At 55.4% G+C, this 16,596-nt stretch overlaps 1 protein-coding gene across 2 annotated transcripts in view; it reads left to right on the forward strand.

The window, feature by feature from the left end:
• Nucleotides 1–4,586: 4,586 nt before the first annotated feature.
• PROM2 (prominin 2) overlaps nucleotides 4,587–16,596 on the forward strand; it is a 31,145-nt gene continuing 19,135 nt past the window's right edge. For both annotated transcript variants that reach the window (XM_084615366.1, XM_084615367.1), the window contains exons 1-9: nucleotides 4,587–5,131; nucleotides 5,406–5,455; nucleotides 6,547–6,749; nucleotides 7,506–7,626; nucleotides 13,003–13,066; nucleotides 14,158–14,247; nucleotides 14,728–14,927; nucleotides 15,138–15,212; nucleotides 15,302–15,365. In XM_084615366.1, coding sequence (XP_084471492.1) covers nucleotides 4,867–5,131; nucleotides 5,406–5,455; nucleotides 6,547–6,749; nucleotides 7,506–7,626; nucleotides 13,003–13,066; nucleotides 14,158–14,247; nucleotides 14,728–14,927; nucleotides 15,138–15,212; nucleotides 15,302–15,365 — 1,132 coding nt within the window. In that variant the 5' untranslated portion in view covers nucleotides 4,587–4,866. The remainder of the gene's footprint in view (nucleotides 5,132–5,405; nucleotides 5,456–6,546; nucleotides 6,750–7,505; nucleotides 7,627–13,002; nucleotides 13,067–14,157; nucleotides 14,248–14,727; nucleotides 14,928–15,137; nucleotides 15,213–15,301; nucleotides 15,366–16,596) is intronic.

Consider the following 16,596-nt stretch of genomic DNA (forward strand, 5'->3'; position numbering starts at 1 on the left):
GTTTGGTCAGACCTAAGATACTTATCACTGGCTTTACGACCCTAATCGCATGACAGATTTCACCCATTTTAGTATCAACAGTAAACTGGCCAATTCATTCATTTTGGGGAGCACTGAAACCATTCAAAAATTCAGGTTGAATCTGGCAAAGAGTTCCAGCTGAAAAAACCTGAAAACAAAAATTTTGGAAATGTCAAAATGAACCATTTCGGCCCTTCTATTTGAATCAAGATTTGAAATGTTTCATTTGACCTGAACTAAATCTCTTTGTTTTTTTTCATCTGACTGAGGAAAATCGAAAGATTCAGTTTCGGTTCAATAATAATAGATTTTTGGTTCAGCCACTGAGCCAAAAAAAATCAATTATTTGCTCAGCTCTACCTGGTCCCGTTTCAGGACTGGGGCTGTATTGCTCTCAGTTTGCTTCCAGTTCTCACCATCCGAGGGCACCAATGAGCTAGAGGAAAAGAAATTCCATTTCCAAAAAAAGAAAAGGAGGACTTGTGGCACCTTAGAGACTAACAAATTTATTTGAGCATAAGCTTTCGTGAGCTACAGCTCACCTCATCGGATGCATTCAGTGGAAAATACAGTGGGGAGATTTATATGCATAGAGAACATGAAACAATGGTGTTACCATACACACTGTAACTAGAGTGATCACTTCAGGTGAGCTGTGATTTGAGCATTGGCCTGCTAAACCCAGGGTTGTGAGTTCAATCCTTGAGTGGGCCATTTAGGGGTCTGGGGCAAAAATTGGGGGATTGGTCCTGCTTTGAGCAGGGGTTGGACTAGATGACCTCCTGAGGTCCCTTCCAACCTTGATATTCTATGATTCTATTACCAGCAGGAGAGTGTGGGTGTTGGGGGGGGGGGGGGAGGAGGGGTGCTTTTGTAGTGATAATCAAGGTGGGCCATCTTTGGAAATGGCCCACCTTGATTATCACTACAAAAGCCCCCCTCCACGCCCCCCCCCCCCCACTCTCCTGCTGGTAATAGCTCACCTGAAGTGATCACTCTGGTTACAGTGTGTATGGTAACACCCATTGTTTCATGTTTTCTATGCATATAAATCTCCCCACTGTATTTTCCACTGAATGCATCCCATGAGCTGAGCTGTAGCTCATGAAAGCTTATGCTCAAATAAATTTGTTAGTCTCTAAGGTGCCACAAGTCTTGCTTTTCTTTTTGCTAATGCAGACTAACACGGCTGCTCCTCTGAAACCTGTCATTTCCAAACATGGTCTTTTGAGGTTGTCTCCAAAAACAAGCTGGCAATCCAGGAGCTGGTTTTTTTCATGCCAAAGAAACAGCAAATCGGTGGGCGATAACACTGCAGCTTATGGCCCTTCGGATTTCTGTTTAATGCTGGTTAAAACTAGAAGCTCACACAATGATGAGCATTAGATAGATGGATGATAAAGTATGGATGTGTGGTGATAGACAGATCCGAAAACAAAAGGTTGGGGAACAATACTTTACATCACTCTAGTGTCTTTCATGCAAGGATCTCTAAGCACCTTCCAAAACACCAACTCATTCAGCCCCACAGCAGACCTGGAAGAGAGGCCAACATTATTATCACCATTGTATGTATGGGGAAACTGAAGCACAGAGAGGCTAGCAGCCTGACTTTTTCAGAGGTGCCAAGGACCTGCAGCTCTCACTGAAATCAGCAGGTGCTGAGAGTGCCCAGCATCTCTCACATTGGGCAATAAATGATGTACCCAAAAGGAGTCGGTGGCGGAGCTGAGAGAGAACCCAGGAGTCCTGATTCCCTGCTCTGAGCTCTAATCCTTAGATGTGTTGAGGGCGAGCTTGTAAAAACCAGCAGTTACTTCTTTTACATTTCACCAATCCCCACACTGTATGGCAGCAAGCTCAGTGGGCTGAGCCTCTGGGTGGGGTGTGTACAGACACCTCCCTCTGGGCAGAGAAACCTCTGGCATCTGAGCTGGAAATAAGTCACCCCTGCAGGTCCAGCAGGCCCAGACCATGCACAGGACTGGGGGAAGGCAGCTCTCTCCCTCCTCCATGGGAAGCTGCTGGAGCAAGCACCCTGCCCCAGCTTGTTGATGTGTCAGCATCCAGTCGGCAAGTCTGTGCTGGCCTCCAGAGTGGGAACGCCAAAGTCACGCCTGGAGCCAGTTCGTCTCTCTCTCCGCTCCACTGCCTTCTACTCCCTTCTGCCCACCTGCTGGCCATTTACTAGGCTTTCCACTATACGGTAGCAGCTGGACCCAGGTCTGATTCTGGCTTACTCTGTCCTGCCTCCACCATATTATTCCTGAACCTCAGGACAGTGGGTGCCTGGGGCTGGTCACCCCAGTGGGCAGAGATGGGTCAGTGCCACACAGTCTCTCAGATCCCCTCCTGAGTCAAGCCTTGGCACTGAAGTGTCTTTCCCAGATTGCTTGCAAGAGAGTCAGTTTGTCAGCTCCATGGAGCAATGATCTCTGTGCCCACACCTGGGTAGCAGTTCCTGGAGGGAATTGGCACCTGCATGGGGCTGGGTTGCTTTTGACACAGCTCCGTGCCCTGTTGTGACTCTGTTTCCCTTGTGCAGCTTAGTTCTTCTCAAGCCTCTCTTCTTCTGTGCCTTCTGCTGTGTGTTTCCCAGGCAGAGCTGTGGTTTGGCTTTTCTTTGGTCGCAGAAAAAACAAACAACAAAATATACACGAACGTACTTCTCAGGTTTCAGAGTAACAGCCATGTTAGTCTGTATTCGCAAAAAGAAAAGGAGTACTTGTGGCACCTTAGAGACTAACCAATTTATTAGAGCATAAGCTTTCGTGAGCTACAGCTCACTTCATCAGATGCATATCGTGGAAACTGCAGCAGACTTTATATATACACAGAGAATATGAACCAATACCTCCTCCCACCCCACTGTCCTGCTGGTAATAGCTTATCTAAAGTGATCATCAGGTGGGCCATTTCCAGCACAAATCCAGGTTCTCTCACCCTCCACCCCCCCCACACAAATTCAGAGAAAACCTGGATTTGTGCTGGAAATGGCCCACCTGATGATCACTTTAGATAAGCTATTACCAGCAGGACAGTGGGGTGGGAGGAGGTATTGGTTCATATTCTCTGTGTATATATAAAGTCTGCTGCAGTTTCCACGATATGCATCTGATGAAGTGAGCTGTAGCTCACGAAAGCTTATGCTCAAATAAATTGGTTAGTCTCTAAGGTGCCACAAGTACTCCTTTTCTTTTTTTAAGTATTTAGTTCTCTATAATATGAATGGTTACAAAAGAAATCAATTATTTGAAAAACAAACCAATGTTGCTTAGCAAAATCCAACTAGTTTAAGAAAAATTATTAAAATAAGATGAAGAATAGAAGCAAAATTAGGAGGAGGGGAATAGAGACCGGAAGGAAGTGGGTAGAGAAGAGGGTAGGGTGACCAGATAGCAAGTGTGAAAAATCTGGGTAGGGGAGGGGCGTTGAAGGGTAACAAGCTGGTAAATCAGATGTCTGGTCCCCCTCAAAGAGGGGGACATGTGAGGGGCCCCATACTTTAATAGGAACATTCAGATACCTCCAGGAAAGTATCCCATATCTCTGAGTTTTTCTTGGGTATTTCTCTTACAGTTCTTGCCATGGTGGCCAAGCTCACGATGTTGAAGTTCCAGTCTTCAGCTGTTGGTCCCTTTTTGGATTTCCATTTTTGCAGTACTAGTCTTTGAGCAGAGCACTCATCATTGCTAAGCCAAAGCTGTTCAGCTCTATTCCGCTTCCATTCCACTTCCATTAGGTTTAAAATTACATGTTTAGCCAAATCGCCTTCCTGACTTGCAGGTCTGGCTTTTCTGTGCTCCCATCTCCCCCTGCATTACCCAGCATGCTGCGCTTCCCTGTCATCTCACCAAGGCCTCTGATCGGGTTTGGCTCTGATTAGCAGTGAAAACCAAACAGTTCAACATTCCCTGGCAGTGTCATGAGATCTGAAAGTGGGAGGAAACAGCCCCCGCCAAATAACCCCCGGCTTGGGCGCCTTCCCTGGCTGGAGCAGAGCTGTTTTTCTGACTCTACGTATCCTCATTGAAGGTGGCGTGTGGGGGGTCATGTCCAGAGCGCACAGTACAACAGCTATGCTATCATTCCCTGGGGCCATGGGAAGCAGAGCGTAAGTTAGGCTGCTGTGACTTACACTGAGGAGAGCAGACAGGGCCCTGCATGGCCCCTGGAGTATGGGGATTAAAGCCACTTTAAACTTCTCCTCCTTAGGGAATCGGCTATGTAATGCCATCAGCCCAGTTTGGGGTGAACGCCTAGATTAGGTAGTTCCCCAGGCATGAGGAGCTGCACTGCCAGTTCCCTGGGGGCAGGGAGTGAGGGGAGCACACAGCCCCTGTCCCCTCTCCCGCCCCCTTGGGCCCGCTGGTCTTTCCAGGCCGCCCTTGCGGAGTGGGAGTGCTGGCATCGAAGTGCTCAGTGGCTCGGGAAAGCAGGGCGCATTGCGAAAGGGGCCTGGAACAGCTGCTGGGAGAAGCGCCTCGCCCCACCCTGCCCCATCCCCAGAGCAGAAGGAAGCCAGCCACTGCAGCACCTGGGCCCACGGGAGGCATCAAACCAGTCGGGCCAGTTTCGGAGGCACTCCAGCTGCAGGGGCAATCAGCTGAAGAGGAGGGAGAGCCAGAGCCAGGGATGCCTCTCCCTGTGCCCCGCGTTGTGTGTGGGAGCTGGGAGCATTGAGGGGGTCTGGGCACCTCCAAGGAGACCACCCGGCTCAGCGGCTTCCAGGCACAGCCCCTGCGGGGGGGAATTCTCTTCCCCGAGGGCTGGGGCTCCTTGGGGCTCCATTGCAATCCAGGCGGTAGAGCCCCCCCCCCCCCCCCCGGGGCTATTTCTGAACCAATGCAGGCCCCTCAGCCCAGAGGCGTCGGGGGCTCAGCCTCAGCTGTGCCTCTGCCCTTGTCTCTGGCCTTAGCCTGGGTTCTCCTGGATCCAGTTGGCTCCCAGAAATGTCCGCCTGGAAACCCTCTCCTTGTCCACCAGTTCATGGAGATAGGCGCTGACCAGCAGGTCGCCGCCCAGCACCGGGTCCCGAGCTCGCTGGATCTGCTCTACGGTGTCGTCCGGCGCTACCTGGACGTGGTCCAGCAGAACCCCTTCCCCACAGGTGAGCCAGATGGGGGGCGGGGGCAGAGAGCCCTGGGGCAACCCGGGTACTGTGTGTGCCTGAAATTCGGGCCCTGATGGGGGCTTGTGAGCCGTGCCGGCTCCGAGTTCCTTGGAGACCTGGCCCCACCGCTGGGCACAAGACGGAGGGGAAGAGCGTCCTCCCCGGCAGCTTGGCTCATCCTGACGGGGCGGTGGTAGCAGGGGGAAGGCGAGGAGGGGGACGGGCGGCCGGGTTTGGGGGTTTGACGGGCCGTTGGTTTTTGTTTTCACAGAGCTGCTCCGGATGGCCCTGAACGAGCCGTCGTCAGTCAGAACCTCTCAGGTGAGCCGGGGTGGGGGGGGGGTTGTACCCGTCCTGTGTGGCCCCACTTCACTTACTCCTCTGGGGGCCCACCTGTGGCATGGCGGACACCGGGATTTCCTTGGGTTACCGCGGGGGTGAGGGGTGGGGTGGGGCGGGTGAAGGATGGGCCCGAGGGCAAGGACACCTGGGGCTGGCTGAGTGAAATGCGGGGCAGGGGGAGATGTGTGGGGTGGTGTCAGAAGGGTGTGGTGGAGGGCATGGGAGGGATGGGGCAAGGAGAAGGCATGGGTGAATGGGAGGGAAGGTTTGGGGCAAGGAGTAAGTGAGGGGCGGGGCAAGGGGAGGGAGTGGGGGACTGGTGGCAGTGAGGCAAGGGGAGGGTGTGGGGGGCCTAGTGGGGGTGGGGCAAGACAAGGGTGTGGGGGATGGGTGGGGGGACTAGTAGGGGCTGGGCAAGGAGCTGTGGGGAGGGCAAAGGGTGGGCGTGGGAGAAGGGGGTGTGTGGGGGAGGTGGGTGGGGAGGCAGGGCAAGGGGAGGGCGTGGGAGAAGGGGGTGTGTGGGGGAGGTGGGTGGGGAGGCAGGGCAAGGGGAGGGCGTGGGAGAAGGGGGTGTGTGGGGGAGGTGGGTGGGGAGGCAGGGCAAGGGGAGGGCGTGGGAGAAGGGGGTGTGTGGGGGAGGTGGGTGGGGAGGCAGGGCAAGGGGAGGGCGTGGGAGAAGGGGGTGTGGGGGAGGTGGGTGGGGAGGCAGGGCAAGGGGAGGGCGTGGGAGAAGGGGGTGTGTGGGGGAGGTGGGTGGGGAGGCAGGGCAAGGGGAGGGCGTGGGAGAAGGGGGTGTGTGGGGGAGGTGGGTGGGGAGGCAGGGCAAGGGGAGGGCGTGGGAGAAGGGGGTGTGTGGGGGAGGTGGGTGGGGAGGCAGGGCAAGGGGAGGGCGTGGGAGAAGGGGGTGGGTGGGGGAGGTGGGTGGGGAGGCAGGGCAAGGGGAGGGCGTGGGAGAAGGGGGTGTGTGGGGGAGGTGGGTGGGGAGGCAGGGCAAGGGGAGGGTGAGGGGAATGGGTGGGGGCCAGGAGAGGTACCCCCCCCACGAGGACACCCTTGCTTGCTCCCCCCAGGTGGTCCGCTACCAGGCCGGCTACCTCGTCTGCGCCCTGATCGCTGCGCTCTTCTTCGTGGCGGTGCCGGCGACTGGTCTGTGCTTCTGCTGCAGCCGGCACCGCCGGCGCTGTGGGGGACGCCTCAAGGCCGACCGCCGCTCCCTCGCCTGCCGGCGCAACCTCCTCGCGTCCTGCCTCTCTCTCGCCACCGCCATCCTCCTGTGAGTGAGGCCAGCGCCGGGCTGGGGGGTGCGGGGCTCAGGCAGGTGTGCAGTGGGTGGAGGGGAGCGGAGGGGCCGCTCACTGGGGATGGGCCGCGGGAACTAGTCCAGGGGGCACCCCGCGGGCAGTGCCGGTCTTTCCGGGTAGGGCGGGGGTCACTGGGGGCTAATCTCCCTTTGGGCATTTCCTGGGCACCAGGGTTGGCACGTCAGGGCCCGAGGGAAAAGGGGCATTAGGGGCCCTCCATTCAGGAGAGGGTCTGGGGCAAGGGCACCCCGGCTATCACAGCAGGGGCTCGGTCTGGTTCTGGCAGCAGGGCACCCAGAAACGGAGGCACCCCAAATCAGAGGCTGCATGTGAAAAACATGGGCTGAAACCCTGAATTTCAACCCAGCTTTTCCCCCTCACCCCAGCAATCCCCAGGGGCCCATCCCCCTGTTCTCACCCTGTCATCCCCCTCTGACCTGCCCCCGGGTTCCTATTCCTCTTCACCTCTGTCCCGCTCTTGAGAGCACAGAGAACAGCTGAGATACAGAGTTGGGATGAGACTCTGAACCGGGACAAGGTCTGGGGTCATTTGCATAGACCTGGGGACTTGGTTTGGACCAGCCATGGAGCCCAGAGCTGGATCTGAAGACCCCCCAGTATCTCTGGGGTTGGTTCTGACCCATTGCATGTCAGAGGGTTGTTAGACAAGTTGATTTGGTTGCTCTTTGGAGCACTAAGGTGACCTGTTTTGGCCTCGTCTCCCGCAGGGCTGGCGTTATCTGTGCTTTCATTGCCAACCAGCGGGTGACGGAGCAGATGGAGCCTGGGGCCCGAGCCGTGCCAGCCACTCTGCACACTTTGAGGAAGAATATTGGCAGCATCCCACAGGTAAGCTGGAGCCACCTTGCCTGTTGGCTGTCAGCTCGCAGGGCCAGGATTGAGAACAGCAGCCGCGCAGGGATCTCGGGGTGTGCGTATGCTGGAGAGGGAGAGGCATGCAGGTATGGGTCCCGGTAGCCAATGCTGTATATCAGGGGCTCTGGAATCCTGTCTAGGCCCTAAGTCTCCCTCTAAGACCCTGTTGCTTGTGCAGACTTTGGCAAGGTGGGCGTCATCTGCCTGCTGGCTGGGGACGGGACGGATGGGCAACTCTGCCCCAGCTTTGCAGCACTAGCGAGGAGCGGATCCCTGGTGGTGGCTGTAGAGGGTCCTGTGGGTAAGGACTAAAGTGCATGGTAGTGGGGACGGAGCCCAGGACTGGGATAGCAGGGGCTGCGGATGGGGTTAAGACGCATGCTGGAGGGAACCCAGGCCAGGGACAGCAGGAGAGGATCCAGGTCAGGACTGAGGTGCATCGGCAGGAGTGGGGAGCCCAGGACTTGGATTGAGAGGGGCTGTGGATCAGGAGTGGTGGAAGCTCCCTAAAAGTGTGTGTGTGGGGGGCTGCCTCCCCTTACCCTGAGGCCCTGCCCACCACGTTGCTTCTTGCCCCCCCAGATCCTGTCTGCTGCTCACTCCTCTCCGCCCCCTCCCACCGTCACTCGCCCTTACGGCTGATAAAAAGCGACTCTCTTAGGTTGGTACTGAGATGGGTTTGGGCCCTTTGGGGTGTCACTTGATGTGCTGGGGTGCCACTGAGTGAGCCTATTCTGCCAGCCTGGGTCCCCTTTACCCAGCCTGGCTGGACCAGGCTCACAAGCCTCGTCCAGCCACGCACACAGGCAGGGCCAAACCCAGCTGCACAGGGAGACAGGGATCCGCTCTGGAACGATTCAGCCATAGGGGCTTGGCCCAACACTCTGGTGCCCGCTCCCTGTAAGGGGTACAAACCCAAAGGTTTTATGAAATTTGCCCCCTCCTTCAATGTGGAGGGAAATATGCACAACTTCTTGCCCCCCGCCCTCCAGTTAGAAATTACATAAACTGGGTTATATTATAAACAAGAATTAAGTTTATTAACTACAAAAGGCGAATTTTCAGTGAATATAAGAGAGAACAGACAGAACAAAGCAGATTACTGAGCAAATAAAACAAAGTACGCAAGCTAAGCTCAGTATACTTAAGAAACAGGATACAAAATGTCAATTCTCACCCTAAATGTTATTTTAGGCAGGTTGCAAAGTTTCTGTGGTTCAAAGTTGCAGTTATATTCCTTTTCAGACTGGACCCCTGTCTCAGTCTGGACTCTCCCCTTGCCTTCCCTTCAGGTGCCTTTAGCAGTTTTTCTTCTTAGGCAGACAGGCCATGGAGAGAAGGAGTCCCGTTTGCCTTCCTCCCCACCCTTAAATAGGATTTACATAAGGCTGGAATCCTTTTTTTCCCAAACTTGACCCCCTTTCCTTCCAGTGAAAAATTACAAGAAGTCTCAGGTAACGTTTAGTATCAGGTGACAAGACCACCTGTCTCTGTAGCATCCAGTGGCAGTATGGAGGGTCGGTAGGAGGGCCAAACCTTTTCACAGCCCATTGTCCTTGCTGATGGGCCGTCCGCCCTGTCTGGCCTTTCCATTGTTGTACCTGAAGTGTTAGCAGTGGGCATCACCCAAAGGAGCATAATTGAAATACAGATACATAGTCACTGTTCCTAACTTCAGATACAGAAATGATACAGGCGTACACTTTGGATAATCACATTCAGTAAATTACGACCTTTCCAATGATCTCTTACAAGACCCACCGTGCATAAAGTACATCTCAGTGATGTCATATTCATTTCATAAGCATATTTTCCTAAAGAATATGGAGTGAAACATCACAGGTACCTCCTGGTTTGAGCTGGGGCTGCCCTTCTCAGGAATCGGCAGGCCCGGCCCTGGACCAAACCAGTGCGCGCAGAGCTCTGTGCCATCAGGAAAACAAATGAGTTCCCAGCCCTTCTTTATACTCTCAGATGTGGCACAAACAGAGGGATGTAACCATTGAAATCAATGATCTGCACTCACTTAGAGCAGTCAGATGCCATGGAGATGGGCACATTAGATAGATAGATACCTGAAGAAGGGTGGGTGGGTGGATAGATGATCGAAATCTTGGGAAGAATAGGTGGTGGGGCGTGTATGCGGATGAATAGATAGATGAATGGATGGATTGGTAAAGGGGAGTGGATGGAGGTGGATGGATACATGAGAGACGGGGGTGTACAGGGATAGACAGATGGTAGAGGGGTGTCTATGGGGATGAGTCGATACAGGGGGTATGTATGGGGATAGATAGATTTGGCCCCAAGATCCGTCGGGAGGGTCTGATCCTGTCTGAGCCAGTCCACTCTGCAACCCCTGCACATGCTGCGGGTGCCGACTCAGCACCGTGTCTCCGTCAGCAAGCGTCCGCTGCCGCACAAGAGGAGGCTCTGTCATGGCGGGTGCGTCAGTCACTTGCTCAAATGTGGAGTTTTCTGCTCTAGTCAGCTAAGAACCCCCCCTTGCAGGCTGAGCGTGCTGCCCGGCCACCGCAGTGGCAGGGCTCCTCAAAGGCTGGTGCACTAATGCAAGGAGACAGGCGGGCATCCTCTGAGACAGCCACGAATCCAGGGCATGGAAAACAGCATGAACCTCCCCCGAGCCTGGAGATGACACATGTCACCTCTGCAATGTGCTGGGGAAAGTACCGAGCGGGGGCAAGGCCGAGGAGGGGCCTGGCAGCCAGGGCAATGCTCAGCCTGGCCAGCTGGGCAAAGGTGCACTAGGGGTGCTGTGCAGAGGGGTGATCCGCGGCCAGTCAGGTGCTTTGAGCGGGGTGATCCAGGGTGGAATGAGGTACTCTGCGGGATGGGATGAAGTGTACAGTACGTTGTGGGGTTGAGCAGAGCGCTGGGTCCAGTGCTGGGGGGAGTGGGGTGGGGATTGCGCTTTGGGGTGATGGCAGCCGGGTGGGGTCTGGAGCACTTGAGAAGGGTGCCGCCGAGGTGGGCGGAGTATTCTGCAGTGGGGTTGGGTCCATTGTGTGGGGAGGTGGAGCAGAACGGGGTATGGTGCAGTGGGGCGCTGTGCACGGCGGTGGGATGCCTGGGGGCACTGTGCATTGGGGCGCCATATACTGGGGTGCTGCGCCTCGGGATGGGATGCTGTAGTGGGGTGCTGTGCCTTGGACTGCTGGCAGCATGGTGGAGCCCTTTGCACTGGCTTTCCTGTGGGCCCAGGGAATATTAGCAGTGGGGCAGGATAGTTCACAGTGATCCGACACGTCCCCTTCCTATGATCCTGTGCCGCGGTCGCACAGGGGCCCCCTTCCTCTGCCCTGCTAACTGCACAGATGGAGCTTGGCTACAGTTAGCTGCTTTGCTTTTCATGCTGCTCAGCAGCAGCCTGTCCGGCACTAGATGTGGCTGCTGGATTCACTCACCCGCCTGCATTGGGGACAGAGCTGGAGCTCCCTTCGGGCCCTGCGGAGACTCCTCCGGCTCCATGTGAGATGAGCAGAGGGGTCTCAGCCCAAGTTCTCAGCAGCTCCGCACTGGCCCAGATCCGCCTTTCTGGGCACCCACCCCTCCTTCAGAGGGCAGCATCCTGGCCAGGCATGGCAGGAAGTGGCTGTGGATGGCTGGTGTAGGGGCCAATGCCAGAGCAAGTGTGGGGAGGTTTCACGGGTGCCCACTGCTTTCTCCAGAGCAAGGCAGATTGGGGTCCTGCTCTCTCTCAACACCTCCTGCTCCTCGTCTCTGCCCTGGGCCCCTGGTCTAATCAGGCTCCTCTGGAGGGAAAATACCATACTTCACCCCCCGGCTCCAGCCTCTGACCTTCATCTCTTTCCCGGCTGTCCTGTGGGCTTCCCCTCGGACCTAGAGCTGTCGGCGTGGTGGGGCCCGCCCGGGTTTCACTGCTGGAGCAGGCACAATGTGCTGCAGCTTCATTAAACATTCATTTTTAATTGCAAAGCGTTGTTTCTTTCCCTCCCCGCTGCTGCCTGGCCAGGCTGTTTGCTCAGTCTGCATTCTGCGCTGCTGCACAGCCCCGTCCAGCCGAACAGAGCCAAGGAGGGGCTCCGATCCGGCTGGGGTTCCGGTACATACGTGGGAGCCAGCAGGGAAGCCACGGGCTTGAGGGTGGGGTTAATGAGATACACAGCTCTTAATAATCAGCGCTCTAATGCAATGGCGTTTTCATTCCCTTAGGGCTAAATCCTTGGGGCCCTCAATTCAGTGGATCTGGCGTGGCCCCACTGATCTGAGGGGCCCCTCCCACTCCCTGTGGCCCACCTTGCCCCTAAGGCACGTCGGCAGAGCTGAGGTTTGGGTGTTGGCGGGAGCAAAGCCAGTATGATGCTGCAAATAACCCTGCACGTAAAGGGTACTTCAGCCCCAAGGCTGGTGAGAGGCAGCGTGGCTTCTCTGGGGCCTGCCGCTGGAGTAGGATTTCAAACACCCAAGTTCTCCAATGTTTTCAGGCTTTGCCCAGGGACCTGTATTTTCCCCATGGCGCTGATTGGGGCAGGCTAAAGACATGAGCTTCCCTGGCTGCCCAGGGCTTGATCCAGCGGTGACCTCAGTAGGGGCCAGGCGATGATTTGGGAGCTGTGTTTGAAGGGAGGTCCAGGAGGGTGCCATAAATACATCTCTCCCAGAAGTCCCCCGTGTAGGGCATTGGGTCCCCAGCCCAGCACCTGGCCACAGAGCCCAGGGCCAAGCGGGCAGCTCAGTTGCTGTGTGAGTAGAGAGAGCGCCCTGGTTGCATGGAGTTTATCGGTTATTGTCTAGGGAGGCACCACTCGCTAAGGCTGCATGGAGATTTGCCCAGGAAGCAGAGTTCCCACCTCTGGGTGGTGGATGGAGAAGCCAGTGCCAGGGATCTTGGGGAGTTATGTGCCTTCCCTGGGCGGCCATGATGTTACTTGTGATTAGACCCCACTGGGACCAGCCATTAGCCACAACACAATGCAGATCACGACCCATCCTTGGCCATGGTCAGCTGACTCAGCTCGTTATGGTCACAATCCACTGCAATAGGACGAGGCTTGAGTGGGACAGTCCCTCACGAGAACTGGGTGGGGCGTTACTCCCTGCAGAGAATAGGAGGGTGCTGGGGTCCAGGAGAATTAACTGAGCAAAACTGGGATGGCTACATGGAATGGAACAAACCCAGGGGCTTTCTGCTCACCCAGGGGACCCCGTCCGGGGCCGAAAGCACAACGAATCATGCCCAGGCTCAGAGGCAGAGCCCAGCCAGGCCTTATGGGCCCAAGCGATCGTGGGTCCCAAGCCAACTGACCATGCTGATGCAGCCTCCAGGAGGCTGAGTGAGACCTTTCTCTGCTTCTCTCTCTCCGGCAGGGGGTGCAGTCTGTCGTGGACCAGTTTGCGGTGCCCAGACAGCAAATAATCGGCGACCTGAACAGTGAGTGTCTGGCTGTTGGCCTTTCCTCTTCTAGGCCAGAGCAGTCTCCCCTATTCCTGGGAGGCTGGGTACTTGCGGGAGAGGAAAGCAGCTCCATGACCCCTGGTCCCAGCTCTCCTCTCTGAGCAGTTGTCACATGTTTCTTTGCATGACTCCGACTCCCTTCCACCATTCCCTGCTCCCAGCGATGTCATGGCAAAGCTCCCACTGACTTGGACGGGAGCAGAATCAAGTCATTAAACCCCAACTGCATCCACAGCATCTGGACTCCCTGATCACCCTTACAGTTATCCTGATCGTGTGGGAAAACGCTTCCCATCGCCCCAAATAAAATCTATCCCAGGCACCTGGGTCTTTCTCAGTGCTTGCCCTACAAAAGGAAAATTCCCACTGGACCACGTAGCAGCCTTCTGAAACGGCAAGGAGCGATTTCTCATCAGCTTTGCTTTAGCCCTGCCCCAAGCTCTAGTGGGCATCTTGCGCGCATGTCAGTAGCCCTTGCCCGAACCCTAAGCAAAGCCCCCTTTGGGGCAGGGGGAGACTCTCCCGAACCCTTTGCAGAGCTGGGAGTGGGTCTTCATTGTTGGTTCAAATCAGCATCGGTTGTCCAATCCGTAGAGAGATTTTGAGCAGGCCTGGGTGGACGTTGGGTCTCTTACCCCACGAGGGCAGGGAGAGAGCGTGGCCGTCTCCAAGGTTCGCCCTGAGGGAGAGGAAAAGCCGGAGATAATGCCAGATCCTGCTCTCGGTTATCAGCGCAACATCATGGCAATCGTCGAAGTTTGCATTCTGCGGCATACTGGCTTTGTGTGTGTTAGTGAGGGACGGCACCATCTAATGGCTGCAGCCCACAGGGGCTGAGAGACTCGCCACTCCAGCCTGCTGTAGGAGGTGTCCTTACGCTCAGGTCTGGTGTTTATTATGCTGGGTTGCCAGACTCCAAATTCCAGCTCCCCATGTGCGGGAGACTCTGCCGCAATGGAGCCTGACTGCAGCCCGTAGCTGCTTCCCGCTTGGTGCGAGACAGAGTAGCACCTGCCCCACGCAGGGCGGAGGCAGCAGCTCACAAAGGGTGGTTTGGTGCTTTTCAGATGTCAGCCGCAGCATTGGCCTCACCATCCATTCGCTGCTGAAGGAGCAGGTGTATTCAGTGCTGGAGGCCATTCAGGGAAGGGCACAAGGTAAGATGGAGGCTCACCTTCTCCTGTGAGTGGGACTGTCCTTCACTGTCAGAAATGAAAGGAGATGACTTTAGAGTCCTTCAGACCAGTCTTTGGAGCCTCCTTATGCCAGACTAGGCTGGGGACAGGTCCAAACCTCTACCTCCCAGAAATCCCCTCTGCCTGATGCTGGGATCCCTGCCCCTTCCTCTGCCCTGCATTGGGCATGCTGGCTTCACATCTCATCCCACACTCATATCCTGAAGATGCCTCTGACCCTTAGAACTTCCTCTGTTCGACTCCCCTCTTCTGGTGACCAGACACGCTATCTCTAGCCAGAGGCTGGGGCCCAGGGGGGTGGCATCTGCACTGAAGATGGCCGTCTGTTGAGCAGCTCCGTAGCTACTTGCGTAGTAGCAAGGCGGGGGCCAGCGAGTGGAATAGCATTCGTGGCACAGACGGAGTGGAGCGCCAGAACTAGCCTTGGGTTTTCTCTTTAAGACCTACAGAACTCGCTGCACCATTTACAGATTCTCAACAAGACCGTGCGGACTCTGACCCATTTCCAGGACGAGCTGGGCCTGGCACTGAGAGATCGCAAGGAGAGCACAGTCTCCCTGCTGGACAGTCCGCGCTGCACGTCCTGTGCCCGGGCACTGGGCAAAGCCCAGAGCTTGGAGCCGGGAGCCGACTACAGAAGGGTGAGTGCAGGGTTGTAGAGAGAGGGCCTTCTCCTCCCAGGTCTGATGGAGGGATGGGTCTCTCTTGCCACTTGGGCACCTTTGTGTCCATTTCTTTGGTGCGGGACATTTCAACGCTGCTCCACGCAGGTACGCTGACTCAGCAGGGACACTCTGCCGAGTTGAGGAGGGGAACTCACCTGTTCATGGAATGCTGGTTTCTTCCTGCAGGTTCCTTCCGTGGAACAGGTTTTGAAGATGCTGTCTGGTCTCCCCAAAGCTAACTTCCCAGACTTGATTGATAAGGTATGTGACGGACAAGGCCTGGGGCCTGTTTGCAAATGTGAAAGCTGGTTTGATTCTGGGGGAGAAAACGACTCTTTTTGCTCTTCCAGGGCAACAGCACGTTCAACTCGATGCCAGACCTAGCTGTTGTGAAGATGGCCCAGGTTGTGCAGGGTGAGCAAAACTCTTCTGTGGTCAGTAGGGTGTTGCATTTCCAAACTCTGGTACATGCAGCTATGCAACCACAATGCCTCTGGTTCTTGAGAGCTGCCCCCCTTTTAAATTCCTAAGAAAAAAGCCGGCCTGCAGAGACAGCAGCCATTTTGTTCCCAGCATGGCTTCAGACTGCTAGGATATGCACCCCCTGTGCTCTCCTCCTGGAACTTTACTTTTGTTCCCTCTTACTTTGTTGTTTCCTTTAATCCATGCCCCTGCCAGGCACTGGGGCCCAGACCCTCGGACGTATTTAGTCACCTAACTCCCAACGATTTCAATGGAAGTTAGGCACCAAAATACCTGCCCCAGGAAACGGTCCCGCTTGTATTCAATGGAACTGCAAGAAACAAGAAAATCTTTATATTGGGGTCATAAACCCTTGGAAATTGGAGTGAAGGGTGGCAATATTGAAAGGCCCTAACCTTAGGGAAGTGAGAGACTCAACCAAAGAGCCACAGCAGAGACCAGGCTCCCACTGTGCTTGGTGTGGTTACAGTAGGAGACAGGCCTTTCCTTATAGGAGCTTACAGTCAAAATAGACAGGAGAGACAAAGAGTGAGAGGGTTAAGTGACAGGCCCAGGGTCACCCGGCACATCAGTTGCAGACAGGGTTGCCAACCCTCCAGGGTTGCCCTGGAGTCCCCAGGAATTAAAGATGAATCTTTACTTAAAGATAATGTCATGTGAGGAAACCTCCAGGAATTCATCCAACCAAAGTTGGTAACCCTAGCTGCAGAGCTGAGCGTAGGACCTATGTATCCTGAAACACAGGCCAGCATCCTACCCATTACAGGGGACTCAAACTGGGGTAATATGAGTCTCTGAGGGTGTGTCTACACTGCATTGTAAGCCCAGCCTCAGACTTAAGTTTGAGCCCAAACCCCCTTACTGTCCATGCACAAATCTCTCTGACACAGGTCAACAAGCATTCGGGACCTGGGTCCTAGGACCCGTCTGAGCCCGAGAGCTTGGTCTGTACCTGAGACTTGAGTCCAAACCCTGTCCAAACCATTTTGGAAAGGTTCAGTCAGAGATTAGGGTTAGGGTGTGTTTACTGCACCAGGTAAGGGGCAGACATTTCTAGGACTTCAGCACAGGCTGGGTGAGAGGGTCTGTCCTGAACAGAGGAGGGGTGTATTTTGTGAATGGTCCTGTAAGATCCAGCCCCTTGGGGCCGCAGAGAAGGACC

The sequence above is a fragment of the Lepidochelys olivacea genome, assembly GCF_965140295.1.
Source record: "Lepidochelys olivacea isolate rLepOli2 genome assembly, chromosome: 26".
NCBI classification, from domain to species: domain Eukaryota; kingdom Metazoa; phylum Chordata; order Testudines; family Cheloniidae; genus Lepidochelys; species Lepidochelys olivacea.